The sequence below is a fragment of the Scyliorhinus torazame genome, chromosome 4, assembly GCF_047496885.1.
Source record: "Scyliorhinus torazame isolate Kashiwa2021f chromosome 4, sScyTor2.1, whole genome shotgun sequence".
NCBI lineage: Eukaryota > Metazoa > Chordata > Chondrichthyes > Carcharhiniformes > Scyliorhinidae > Scyliorhinus > Scyliorhinus torazame.
Window position 1 is genome coordinate 298,619,008 of NC_092710.1, and position 13,546 is coordinate 298,632,553.

General features: G+C 50.5%; 1 protein-coding gene across 3 annotated transcripts in view; it reads right to left on the minus strand.

Moving 5' to 3' along the window:
• The window catches only part of ak9 (adenylate kinase 9), a 544,334-nt gene that overhangs the window by 83,147 nt on the left and 447,641 nt on the right, over positions 1-13,546 (minus strand). For all 3 annotated transcript variants that reach the window (XM_072499993.1, XM_072499992.1, XM_072499994.1), the window contains exon 32: positions 10,337-10,483. In XM_072499993.1, the coding sequence (XP_072356094.1) occupies positions 10,337-10,483 (147 nt within the window). The remainder of the gene's footprint in view (positions 1-10,336; positions 10,484-13,546) is intronic.

A 13,546-nucleotide genomic window follows, 5' to 3' on the forward strand; every position in this document is an offset into this window, starting at 1 on the left:
CCCCCCCCGTGTGATACTAACAACCTCACAGCCAGGATATTTATGCCCCTCCAGTTTAGATGTAACCCGTCCTTCTTGTACAGGTCCCACCTGGCCCGGAAGAGATCCCAATGGTCCAGATATCCAAAACCCTCCTTCTAACACCACCTGTTCAGTACTATTTTCCTATTTCTAGCCTCACTAGTACATGGCACAGGGAGTAATCCTGAGATTATAACCCTCGAGGTCCTGTTTTTTAACTTTCTACCTAACTCCCTGGGAAACTGGGATAGATAGTACTTGAGTAGGTCAAAAGGTGGGGACAGAGTAAGGGACTAAGTAATTGTGTAAATTTAGGTCACTGTGCATCTAAGTGAATACACAGAGTGGGTGTTAAATACTCATGGAAACAAGGACTGGGAATTTCCGCTTCCGTTTTTTTCGGTTGCGGTTGTGGCAGGAACAGAAAATCTACAAGAGGCTGAAATATATTTACATCAGTGGTAAACCTTGCCTCGATCACCCCGATCTCCATCAGGAACCTCATTGGCATTCAAAAGTGTCTCTTTCTGGACCTCCACATAGCAATCATCCCCCCATCACATCCAAAAATACACCCACCATGGCATGTAGTCACAATGGATCAAATCACAATCTCTTTCGGTGAAAATTATGAAAATATGGCGATTAAAAAGATTTTTTTTAAAATCACAACCTCTTTCAAAGGCAGTGGATCTGGTGAGTTGACCTCCAAGGGGATTATGGAATCGTAGAATTTACAGTACAGAGGAGGCCATTCGGCCCATCGAGTCTGCAGCGGCCCTTTGAAAGAGCACCCCACTTAAGTCCACACCTCCACCCTATCCCCGTAACCCAATCTAGCCTTTTTGGACACTAAGGGAAATTCAGCATGGCCAATCCACCTAGCCTGGACATCTTTAGACTGTTGGAGGAAACTGGAGCACCCAGAGGAAGCCCACGCAGGCACCTGTAGAGCGTGTAGACTCCCCAGTCACCCAAGTCGGGAATCGAACCTGGGACTCTGGAGCTGTGAAGCAACTGTGCTAACCACTATGCTACCGTGCCGCCTTGCAAGGTGAGCACATATCTCTCAAAGCTCTCAAAGGGGGGGGGGCAATACTGCAGGAGGTCTTGGTGGGGGTACTGGGAGAGGCCTCGGTGATTCCATGGGAGACCTCAGGGAGGACCAGGAGAGGCCTCAGAAGGTTTCGGGGAAATACTCAGCGGTTCTAGAGAAATACACAGGGGTTTCAGGGAGGGGGGTGCTAACCGGAGAAATACTTGCGGGTGTCGGTAAAATGCTCGTGGGCTCCGAGCTGAAGACTCTGGGGTCAGAAGGAGCAAAGGAACTGAGACCGAAAGGCACATATGATATTGGAGTAGAGGACAGGTTTGGGCGGTGCGGGGGGAGGCCCTTGAATCATGTCCACATATTTTGGCCATGTCCAAAGCTGAAGGGGTTCTGACAGGGGTTTTTGGACTTAAGGCCTGAGGTGTTGGGGGTAAAGGTGACCCCGAGTCCAGAGGTAGCGATATATGGGAAAACCTGGGAGTCCAGACGGTGGGAGAGGCCGATACCTTGGCCTTTCCCTCCCTGATAGCCCCGAGACCAATTGTGCTTGGGTGGGGGGACTTGGAGCCGCTGAAAGCGGGGTTGTGGGTGAGTGGCCTGGTGGAATTCCTGAGGCGGGCGAAGGTCACGTTCACACTGAGGAGGTTCCGGGTGCGGCAATGACCAGCTGAGTCGCACGTTTCGGCACCTCCCGTTGGAACGGACTTTTGGGCTCTTGATAGGAGCCCCAACGGCAATTTAAACGGCCAGAATTACTGTGCGGTAAACTAGAAGGGAATCCCCCCCGGATACACATGGAAAAAGGAGAGGATAGCGGCCGGATTGCACAAGATCCTCTGGAGCAGCGGCAAGGAAGGGAAGCTCAAAGCAAGATGGCGTCGGAAGGCGGCCGTTTGTTATGGGGCCCAGAGCAACAAGAGTTCCTGCGACGCTGTGTGGAAGAGCTGAAGAAGGAGCTGTTGGCCCCGATATTACAGGCGATTGTAGGGCTAAAGGAGGAGCAGAGGACCCAGGAGCTGGAGCTTCGGGTCGTGAAGGCAAAGACTGCTAAAAACGAAGATGAAATACAGGGCCTGGTGGTGAAGGCAGAGACGCACGAGGCACAGCACAAAAGGTGTGTGGAGAGGTTGGAAGCACTGGAGAATAATTCGAGGAGGAAGAATTTAAGAGTCCTGGGTCTTCCCGAAGGCGCAGAGGGGGCGGACGTCGGGGCATATGTAAGCACGATGCTTCACTCGCTAATGGGATCGGAGGCCCCGACGGGCCCCTTGGAGGTGGAGGGTGCTTATCGAGTTCTGGAGCGAAGACCAAAGGCTGTAGAAATACCTTGAACTATAGTGGTGAGGTTTCTCCGCTACAACGACAGAGAGACGGTCCTCAGATGGGGAAGAAAACTCAGAGCTGTAGGTGGGAGAACGCGGTGATCCGCGTATACCAGGATTGGAGTGCGGAGGTGGCGAGAAGGAGGGCAAGTTTCAATCGGGCTAAGGCGGTGCTTCACAAAAAGGTACAATTTGGAATGTTGCAACCGGCGAGACTGTGGGTCACACACCAAGGGAAGCACCACTCTTTGAGACGGCAGAAGAGGCGTGGACATTCATTGTGGACGAGAAGCTGGAATAGTCTGGCGAGAGAAAGAGCTTCAGGGATAAAGTGGTGGGGTGATTATGTGGGACGAGGAAGGGGAAGGGGGGGGGGATGATTTTTTTCAATTTGTTAATCCTTCGACCCTGTAACTTTTCTCTCTTCCCCTTGTTGGGGGGGGAGGGGGGAGCATGAGGAACTGTGGGCGCTGGTGGGAAGGAAAGGGGAAGGAGAAGGGAAATGCGCCATTAGGGGCGGGGCCGAGTGGGAAACGCGGGCTTTGCTCCCGCGTTATGATAATTGTGGCGGGAATAGGGACGCAGGAAGGAGGGGGCCTCGCACAGTGAGGGGCCGAGGGCAAAGGGGGAAGCCGAGGTCAGCCAGAGTTCGCTGACTTCTGGGAGCAACATGGGGGGTGCAACTACGCTAGAGGGGGATCTAGCGGAGGGGGGGGGGGAATTAACTGGGTTGCTGCTGCCAAGGAGAAGGGGGAGCTGTTATGGGACGGGGCGGTCGAGACGGGGGGGCACCGTCGGTGGGATATACAGGTACGTGGGAACCGGGTGAGGAGCTGGGTTAGAAAAGGGGATGGCTAGTCGACAAGGGGGAGGGGGGTAAAGAGCCCCCCCCAGCCGGCTGATCACGTGGAACGTGAGAGGGCTGAACGGGCCGATTAAAAGAGCACGGGTACTCGCACACCTAAAGAAATTAAAGGCAGATGTGGTTATGTTGCAGGAGACGCACTTGAAACTGATAGACCAGGTCAGACTACATAAAGGATGGGTGGGGCAGGTGTTTCATTCGGGTTTAGATGCAAAGAATAGGGGGGTGGCTATCCTAGTGGGGAAACGGGTACTGTTTCGAGACCATAGTGGCGGATAGTGGGGGTAGATATGTGATGGTGAGTGGCAGATTGCAAGGGAAGGCGGTGGTTCTGGTGAACGTATACGCCCCGAACTGGGATGATGCAAACTTTATGAGGCGTATGTTGGGGCGTATCCCGGACCTGGAGGCGGGAAAGTTGGTAATGGGGGGAGACTTCAATACGGTGCTTGATCCAGGGCTGGACCGGTCGAGGTCCAGGACCGGGAGGAGGCCGGCAGCAGCCAGGGTGCTCAAGGACTTCATGGAGCAGATGGGAGGAGTAGACCCCTGGAGATTTATTAGGCCTAGGAGTAAGGAGTTCTCATTTTTCTCCCATGTTCACAAGGTATATTCACGGATAGACTTTTTTGTCTTGGGAAGGGCACTGATTCCGAAGGTGACAGGGAAGGAGTATACGGCCATAGCCATTTCGGACCACGCTCCACATTGGGTAGATCTGGAGGTAGGAGAGGAAAAAGAACAGCACCTACTCTGGAGAATGGATATGGGCTTATTGGCGGATGAGGGGGTATGTCTAAGGGTGAGGGGGTGTATCGAAAGGTACTTGGAGCTTAATGACAACGGAGAGGTTCAGGTGGGAGTGGTCTGGGAGGCGTTGAAGGCAGTGGTCAGAGGGGAACTGATATCCATAAGGGCACATAAAGGGAAGCAAGAGGGTAAAGAAAGGGAGCGATTGTTGAGAGAACTTCTGAGGGTGGACAGGCAATATGCAGGGGCACCGGAGGAGGGACTGTACAGGGAAAGACAAAGGTTACATGTGGAATTTGACCTGCTGACCACGGGTAAGGCAGAGGCACAGTGGAGGAGGGCACAGGGTGTACAGTATGAGTATGGAGAGAAGGCGAGTCGGCTACTGGCCCACCAATTGAGGAAGAGGGGAGCGGCGAGGGAGATAGGTGGGGTGAGAGACGAGGAGGGAGAGATGGAACGGGGAGCGGAGAGAGTAAACGGGGTGTTCGAGGCATTTTATGAGAGGTTATATAAGGCTCAGCCCCCGGAAGGGAAGGAGGGAATGATGTGTTTCCTGGATCAGCTGGAATTCCCGAAGGTGGAGGAGCAGGAGAGGGCGGGGCTGGGAGCACAGATTGAGATGGAGGAGGTGGTAAAGGGGATTGGGAGCATGCAGGCGGGGAAGGCCCCGGGACCGGATGGGTTCCCGGTGGAATTTTATAGGAAATATATGGACCTACTGGCCCCGCTCTTGACGAGAACCTTTAATGAGGCCAGGGAAAGGGGGAAGATGCCCCCGACTATGTCGGAGGCGACGATATCGCTACTTTTGAAGAAGGAAAAAGACCCGCTGCAGTGTGGGTCCTACAGGCCCATTTCCCTTTTGAATGTAGATGCTAAGCTCCATGCCAAGGTGATGGCGACTAGGATAGAGGATTGTGTCCCGGGGGTGGTCCACGAGGATCAAACTGGGTTCGTTAAGGGGAGACAGCTGAACACGAACATATGGAGGCTGCTAGGGGTGATGATGATGCCCCCACCAGAGGGGGAGGCGGAGATAGTGGTGGCGATGGACGCCGAGAAAGCATTCGACAGAGTGGAGTGGGATTATCTGTGGGAAGTGTTGAGGAGATTTGGCTTTGGAGAAGGGTTTATTGAATGGGTACAACTGCTATATAGGGCCCCGGTGGCAAGTGTGGTCACGAACAGGCAGAGGTCTGACTACTTCCGTCTTTTTCGAGGGACGAGGCAGGGGTGTCCCCTGTCTCCGTTACTGTTTGCATTAGCAATTGAGCCCCTGGCCATAGCACTGAGGGGCTCCAGGAAGTGGAGAGGAGTACTCAGGGGAGGAGAAGAACACCGGGTATCATTGTATGCAGATGACTTATTGCTGTATGTTGCGGACCCGGTGGAGGGGATGCCAGAGATAATGTGGACACTCAGGGAGTTTGGGGAATTCTCGGGGTATAAATTGAATATGGGGAAGAGTGAGTTGTTTGTGGTGCATTCGGGGGAGCAGAGTAGGGGAATAGATGATCTACCGCTGAGGAAGGTAGCAAGAGATTTTCAGTACTTAGGGATTCAGATAGCCAGGAGTTGGGGAACCTTACATAGGCTTAATCTAACACGATTGGTGGAACAGATGGAGGAGGATTTTAAGAGATGGGACATGGTGCCCCTGTCACTGGTGGGTAGGGGGCAGGCGGTCAAAATGGTAGTCCTCCCGAGATTCCTTTTTGTGTTTCAGTGCCTCCCGGTGATGGTCACGAAGGCTTTTTTCAAGAAAATCGAGAAAAGTGTTATGAGTTTTGTGTGGGCTAGGAAGACCCCGAGAGTGAGGAGGGGGTTTTTGCAGCGTAGCAGGGATAGGGGGGGACTGGCACTACCGAGCTTAAGTGAGTACTATTGGGCCGCCAATATCTCAATGGTGTGTAAGTGGATGGGAGAAGGGGAGGGAGCGGCGTGGAAGAGATTGGAGATGGCGTCCTGCAAAGGAACCAGCCTACAAGCACTGGCGACGGCGCCATTGCCGTTCTCCCCGAAGAAATACACCACAAGTCCAGTGGTGGAGGCAACACTGAAAAGTTGGGGGCAGTGGAGACGGCATAGGGGAATGACGGGAGCCTCGGTGCGGTCTCCGATAAGAAATATTCATAGGTTTGTCCCGGGGAGAATAGATGGGGGATTTAGAGCTTGGCAGATAGCTGGGATTGTGCAACTGAGGGATCTGTTCGTAGACGGGACGTTTGCGAGTCTGGGAGCGCTGACGGAAAAATATGGGTTGCCCCAAGGGAATGCATTTCGGTACATGCAACTGAGGGCTTTTGCGAGGCAACAGGTGAGGGAATTCCCGCAGCTCCCGACGCAGGAGATTCAGGATAGAGTGATCTCGGGGACATGGGTGGGGGATGGTAGGGTGTCGGATATATACAGGGAAATGAGAGACGAGGGGGAGATCATGGTGGATGAGCTGAAGGGAAAATGGGAAGAAGAGCTGGGGGAAGAGTTTGAAGAGGGGCTGTGGGCAGATGCCCTACGTAGGGTAAACTCTTCGTCCTCGTGCGCCAGGCTTAGCCTGATACAATTCAAGGTTTTGCACAGGGCGCATATGACCGGAGCAAGGCTCAGTAAATTTTTCGGGGTAGAGGATAGGTGTGGGAGATGCTCGAGGAGCCCAGCAAACCACACCCACATGTTTTGGTCATGCCCGGCACTGCAGGGGTTCTGGGTGGGGGTGGCGAATGTGCTTTCGAAGGTGGTGGGGGTCCAGGTCGAGCCAAGCTGGGGGTTGGCTATATTTGGGGTTGCAGAAGAGCCGGGAGTGCAGGAGGCGAGAGAGGCTGATGTTTTGGCCTTTGCGTCCCTAGTAGCCCGGCGAAGGATATTGCTTATGTGGAAGGAAGCCAAACCCCCGGGCGTGGAGACCTGGGTAAACAACATGGCAGGGTTTATAAAACTAGAACGGATAAGGTTTGTACTAAGGGGTTCGGCTCAGGGGTTCACCAGGCGGTGGCAACCGTTCATTGACTACCTCGCAGAACGATAAAGGAAATGGGAAGGTAGCAGCAGCAACCCAGGGGGGAGGGTGGGTGGGAGGGCTCAGGTGGGTCCTCAGGGGTGTTTTTGTATAGATATTTGTACTTGGTTATGTATACTGGATTGTTTGATTTTATTATTTGGGAGAGTTATTATTTTTGCTGTGGCAGTTGCCATTTAGTTTATATATTATTTATCTATTTGTTAAAAAACGGTCACTGTTATTTATATTGTTTTACTGTTGTAAAAAGGAAAAACCTTTGTATGGTTTTGTTTGGCCGAAAAATTTGAATAAAATATATATATTTTTTAAATGTTCACACTGAGGGGGTAGGTTGATGATTTTGCCTGGAGGTGGAAGCCAGTCATTGACTTCGAGTCATCGGAGGGGGGAGGGTAAGCAGGGGGGAGTGGGTGTTAGTTACTTATTACGCTGTATAATTTTACTTCTGCTTTCATTTAATAATAATAGCTTATTGTCACAAGTAGGCTTACTGTGAAAACCCCTAGTCGCCTCATTCCGGCGCCTGTTCAGGGAGGCCGGTACCTGAATTCAACCCACGGTGCTGACCTTGTTCTGCATTACAAGCCAGCTGTTTAGCCCACTGTGCTAAAGCAGCCCCTTTGTTTTGTTTGTTGATTGTGCAAATGCCTGAATAAAATATTTTAAAAAATATTACCATGGTGAATTCTCCCGTGCCCAACCAGGTCCAGTGGGCTGCAAGATGGAAGCATGGTGGAAGGCTTGCACCGCAGTCCCTGCATCCGCATGTCCCCTCCACCCCATTCCTTCTCACTCCCAGCCCTAGTCGTTCCCCCGACACTTTGCCCTCTGCACCTCACCCCTGGCCCCGTCAGTGCCTGGCAGTGAGGACCTTTAAGCCCACCACACGTCCCTGCCAGCAGGCGGACCAGTGGCTGGCACTAACCATGCCAGCGATACGCTTTGCGGCCCCTGTTTTGCACCCTCCTGTGGGGTCTACTGTGGGGGTGGGGTCCTCCTTTGGTGGTCTGTGTGATACCCTGCTAGCAGGGTGGCACCAGTTTGGGAGGTTGGGTGCAGTACACCACCGACCGGTGTCATGTTTGGTGGCATGCGTGCGCAGGGCCCATGGGTGGGGCTCGGCCAGGGGGCTGGGCACCTGCTGGGTTGTAGCTGAGGTGTGCTGTGGGACCTTTGTGTGATGCAACGGCTGTGCCTATTTGTCTTGGTGCAGGGTGGATAGGGGCAGGCGCTCAGTGAGCAGGCAGGGCTTGGTGACAGCCGGTGGTCCTGCTAGCTGATGGTGTCACTGACAGGTCGACTGTCATGCGAGCCCGTGTGAGTACCAACGACCACAGTGCACGCATTCACAGATCGAGGCTTGCTCTGCGGCTCCCCTACTGCTCATGGAGTGGGGCAATGCCTCAGATGGGTACACGGAAGGATGCCATCATTTGGTGGGCCACGGACTGTGCTGGACAACGCCTATCTTGTGGATGATCAGCTGGGTCTGTGGGATCCTAGGGAGGGGTGGGGGGCATCCATATGGCCGGTAGTGCTCTGCGTATCTATGGGCCACAGTGGGCAATCAGTGGGGTGCACTGCCAAATGGCTGCCTTGTAGGCCAGGGCAATGTGGTCTATGCCTGGAAACCCTGACCCCGGGAGGACACCCTGACCCACAGCCCCTCCCCTGGTTGATCCCTGCTACTCCCATCGGTCCTGGCAGACACCTACCCTCGCAGCCGGGGGCACAACTGTAAGCCCACCATTGCGCTTTTGGAGAGCTCCTTCTGACCTCCTCTCTCTCCCTTAGCAGCCACAGTGCCTGTTTCCCAATTTTAAATACCATAAGTGAACCGCGCCGTTGTCACTTCTGCCTGGTGGGGGTGGAACATTGCAGGAGGCCGGAGACTACCGGTTGGGCCTGATAATGAGACGTTAATGCATGTTACTGTACATTTTGCATGCCCATGGGGCACGCGGTATGGACCACATTCACGCTGTTATCGAGGTGCCAGAGCATGGTGTTCTGCTGGATGCCTGGCGCTGACCTAATTTGTCAGCTGGCACGTATTCTCTGACTGATCGCAATTTGCATTCTGCCGTCGGCCGACGGAGAATCCCACCCCTTGTCTTTCATAGTAGACTGCATGAATTGTAGCCTCGACCCCTTTGGTTGCAGTTCCAAGAGGGTTTAACAACATGAAACTTGTTTTGTGAGATTCCATGAACTGGATAAGAAAACTTCCATAGCCATGAATTTACGTTGTGAGGTTAAATGCAGGAATTAGTTTGAACAAAAAATGGCCCATAATGATCCTGAATCTACTTTGTTAATCTTATGTTTTTTACCCAGATGTCTCCAGTTCCTATTTCCCACTTGGAGGCAGAGCCATTCTGGGTGCTCTAAGGAAAACAAATTAAAGTCTTCAGTAGCAGCAAGTGAATATGGGACTGAACTAATAATCTAGTAGAGAAAACAGGCAAGGCTGTGAATGTAATTCAGCATGGTATATCGAAAACAGAGTAACATAAAAAATAGGAGCAGGAGGCCATTCGACCCTTCAAGCCTGCTCCACCATTCAATATGATCATGGCTGATCATCCGACTCAGTAACCTGATCTCGCTTTCCCCCATATCCTTTGATCCCCTTAGCCTCAAGAGCTATATCTCCTTCTTGAAAACATAAAATGGCCTCAACTGCTTTCTGTGGTAGTAAAAGATGACAAAAAAGATAAGGCAGTCAACACCATCATAACCTACACTCAGAAACCAGACCTATTAATGACCTGATCCCTATGAATTCCATAGGCTCACCACTCTCTGGGTGAAGAAATTTCTCTTTATCTCAGTCCCAGGTTTGCCCAGTATCCTCAGACGGTGGCTCCATGGTTCTGCACCCTCCCACCATCGGAACATACTTCCTGCATCTACCCTGTCAAGTCCTGAAAGAATTTTATAGGTTTCTATGAGATGCCTCCTCATTCTTCTAAACTCCAGCGAATATAATCCTAACCAACTCAAACTCTCTTCATATGTCAGTCTCGCCATCCCAGAAATCAGTTTGGTAAATCTTTGCTGCACTCCCTCTATAACAAGAACATGTTTCCTCAGATAAGGTGACCAAAACTGCACACAATATTCCAGGCATGGTCTCACCAAGGCCCTGTATAACTGCAGCAAGACATCCCTATTCCTGTACTCGAATATACCAGGGATTTGAGCATTATCTGCTAATACTTTATCCCTGCCTGCCATTTATGGTCACATTTCATATGAACAGTCATTGTTACTTAGTGTCTAAAGCATGTACTGTTTTATACCTGTCTGGTGACTTTTTGTCAATGAGACCTCTTTTCAAAATCTCTTTTATGTCCGTTTGTAGCTCTATAATCTTAACAGGTATAATTTTGTAACTGCTCATTCGATCTATTTGCTGTCTGGTCACTGGATAGCCATCTAGGACAAATCTATATAAAAAAAGAAGGAAAATAGATTAGTGTTTGAACTTAATTTGAAAATATAATCTGAGTTGAAACTTAATCTCATAGAAACCTATAAAATTCTTGCAGGACTTGACAGGGTAGATGCAGGAAGTATGTTCCGATGGTGGGAGGGTGCAGAACCATGGAGCCATCGTCTGAGGATACTGGGTAAACCTGGGACTGAGATAAAGAGAAATTTCTTCACCCAGAGAGCGGTGAGCCTATGGAATTCACAGGGATCAGGTCATTAGTAGGTCTGGTTTCTGAGTGTAGGTTATGATGGTGTTGACTGCCTTATCTTTTTTGTCATCTTTTACTGCTTTGTGCCAGCTGTGACTCGGTAGGTAGTAAGCTTGCCTCTGAGTACCAAGGTTTGGGTTCAAGTCCTTCTCCAGGATTTGAGGGTAACAACCTAGCCTGACATTCCAGTGCAGTACTGAGAGGGTGCTATGCTATCAGAAGTGTTATCTTTCAATGAGATGTTAAACTGAGGGCTGTGTTTGTTCTCAAAGCTGTGCATGGATAATTTCTTGAGCAGTTGCCATTTTTATAGGGGGCAATGTCCAACATAAACACGGCTTATTTACTTTCAAGAACAATATAGTATGCATCAAAATAGAATGGCTATCAGTACTTTAGTTCTGCAATATCATTAATTTATTGATTCTTATTCAACTGAAGCGATTGCAGAATGTGGCAAAATAAGGTGGGATTCTGCCCCATCCCTAAACCACTAGAATTTCTTTCCTGACTTCATAGAATCATAGAATCCCTACAGTGCAGAAGGCGGCCTTTCGGCCCATCAAGTCTGCACCGACCCTCCGAAAGAACACCCTACCAACGCCCAATCCCCCGCTCTATCCCCATAACCCCACCTAACCTTTGGACACTTAGGGGAAATTTAGCATAGCCAATCCACCTAACCCACCTTGACTGAGGATGGAATTTTCCCATCCTGTCAGTAGCAGGTTTCATGATAGACAGGAGCAGAAAATTCAGAGTGAGGTTAAAGGTTGGCTTCCCGATGGCAGAAATTCGAATCGGAAGTTTCCCCTCGCCACATTCATAGCGGGATGGCTTTCCTGCTGATCCATGTCAGGAATGCATCTTGCATGCATCTCCATGTCATGAATACTCTCTAAAATTGCAGTTCTCTGGAATCATATTCCCTCTCCCAATTACATGCCATGCCTGTGGGGAAGTAAGATTAGTTTAAATCACAGTGGTGTGCAGCTGGAGTGGAGGGGAGCTGGTGTCAGGGGAATGTCACTTTAAGAAATGTTTGGCTGCTCAAGTGGCTGCAGTAATGTCAGAGTGTGGGTGGAGCTGAGCTCTGGCTCAGCTTTTTAGTTTCGCTTTGAGGAAAAGCTGGTGTGTGTCTGTGGGCTTTAGTTTCGATTCAGCGTTGGAGCTGCAGCCAGCCAAAGAAGGTATAATTTTGATCTCTCTGCAATCTAAAGACTATCTCTAGATCATTTGGTGAATTCAGAGTGATAACTGCTCTCAGTAGAGAATTTAAACCTGATGTGCTTCTGTAAAAAGGGTTTTTGTCTTATGGATGTTAAAAGGAAAGTTTAAGGATTACTTAGAGTGTTGTATTCTTTGGGGGTGTATTTGAATTGATGGTTGCGAAGATGTTCACTGTATGTATGTTTTAGAAAGGTTAACTGAGTTCAGAGAAAAAACATTGTTTTGTTTTTAAAAAATACTTTTCGATTTCTTTTTTTTTAATAAACAATTTTATTGAGGTACTTTTGGCATATAAAACAATGACATTGTATAGTACTGTACAAAAAAGAAAAGCAAATAACATAGTACAAACCACAACTCCATTCTCGCAAGAATCTGCCTAAACCACCCCTTACTGTCCTCTACCCTGCCCCCCCCCTCCCCTGTTGACGGTTAATTCCCCGCAAAGATGTCAATGAATGGCTGCCACCCCGATAGTGAACCTCTCAAGGCAAACTTAACTTTCTCTAGGCCGAGAAAGCTTGCCATGTCCGATAGCCATACTTCGGTCTTCAGGGGCCTTGAGTCCCTCCATGCCAACAGTATTCGTCGCAGGATAATCGCCCGCCCAGACAAATCGGGAGAATCTTCATCTAAACAGTCTGCACTCTCCCCGCTAGTGACAGCGGGAGCGCATCCCAACTCCGAACCTCCTCCCTCACTCGTTCCACCAGTTGGGACAGGTTGAGCATATGCAACTTGCCCCAGTCCTGTGCCACCTGTATCCCTAAGTATCTGAAGCTTTCTCCTACCAGCCTGAACGGCAACCCCTTCAGCCTACTCTCCTGCCCCCTCACCTGAATTACAAACAACTCGCTCTTAGCCACGATCACGTTTATATCCTGAAAACCAGCCAAATTCCCTCAGGGTTTCCATGATACCGTCCATCCCCACCATTGGGTCCGATACGTATAACAGCAGGTCATCCACGTATAACGAGACTTTATGTTTCACTACCCCCGGACCAGTCCTTTCCAGTCCCTTGAAGCTCTCAAAGCAATTGCCAGGGGCTCTATGGCCAGCGCGAACAGCACTGGGGAGAGAGGGCAACCCTGTCTTGTCCCGCGGTGCAGTCTGAAATAATCTGATGTTGTCCTGTTCGTCCTTACACTAGCCTCTGGGGCCTGATATAACAGCCTAACCCAGTCAATGAACCCCTCTCCGAACCCAAACCGTCTCAGCACCTCCCACAGATAGTCCTACTCGACCCGGTCAAAAGCCTTTTCCGCATCCATAGCTACCACTATCTCTGCCTCCCTGCTCTCCGGGGGCACCATAATCACATTAAGCAGCCTTCTTAGATTGGACACCAGTTGCCTAACCTTTACAAACCTGGTTTGGTCCTCCGCAATTATGTCCCGTACACAGTCCTCAATTGTAGTCGCCAAGATCTTGGCCAGTAATTTAGTGTCTACATTGATCAAAGATATCGGCCTGTAAGACCCACAAGCCTCTGGGTCTTTTGCCCGTTTCAGAATAAGCGAAATAGTGGCCTGCGACATTGTCGGGGGTAGAACCCCTCTGTCTCTTGCCTCGTTA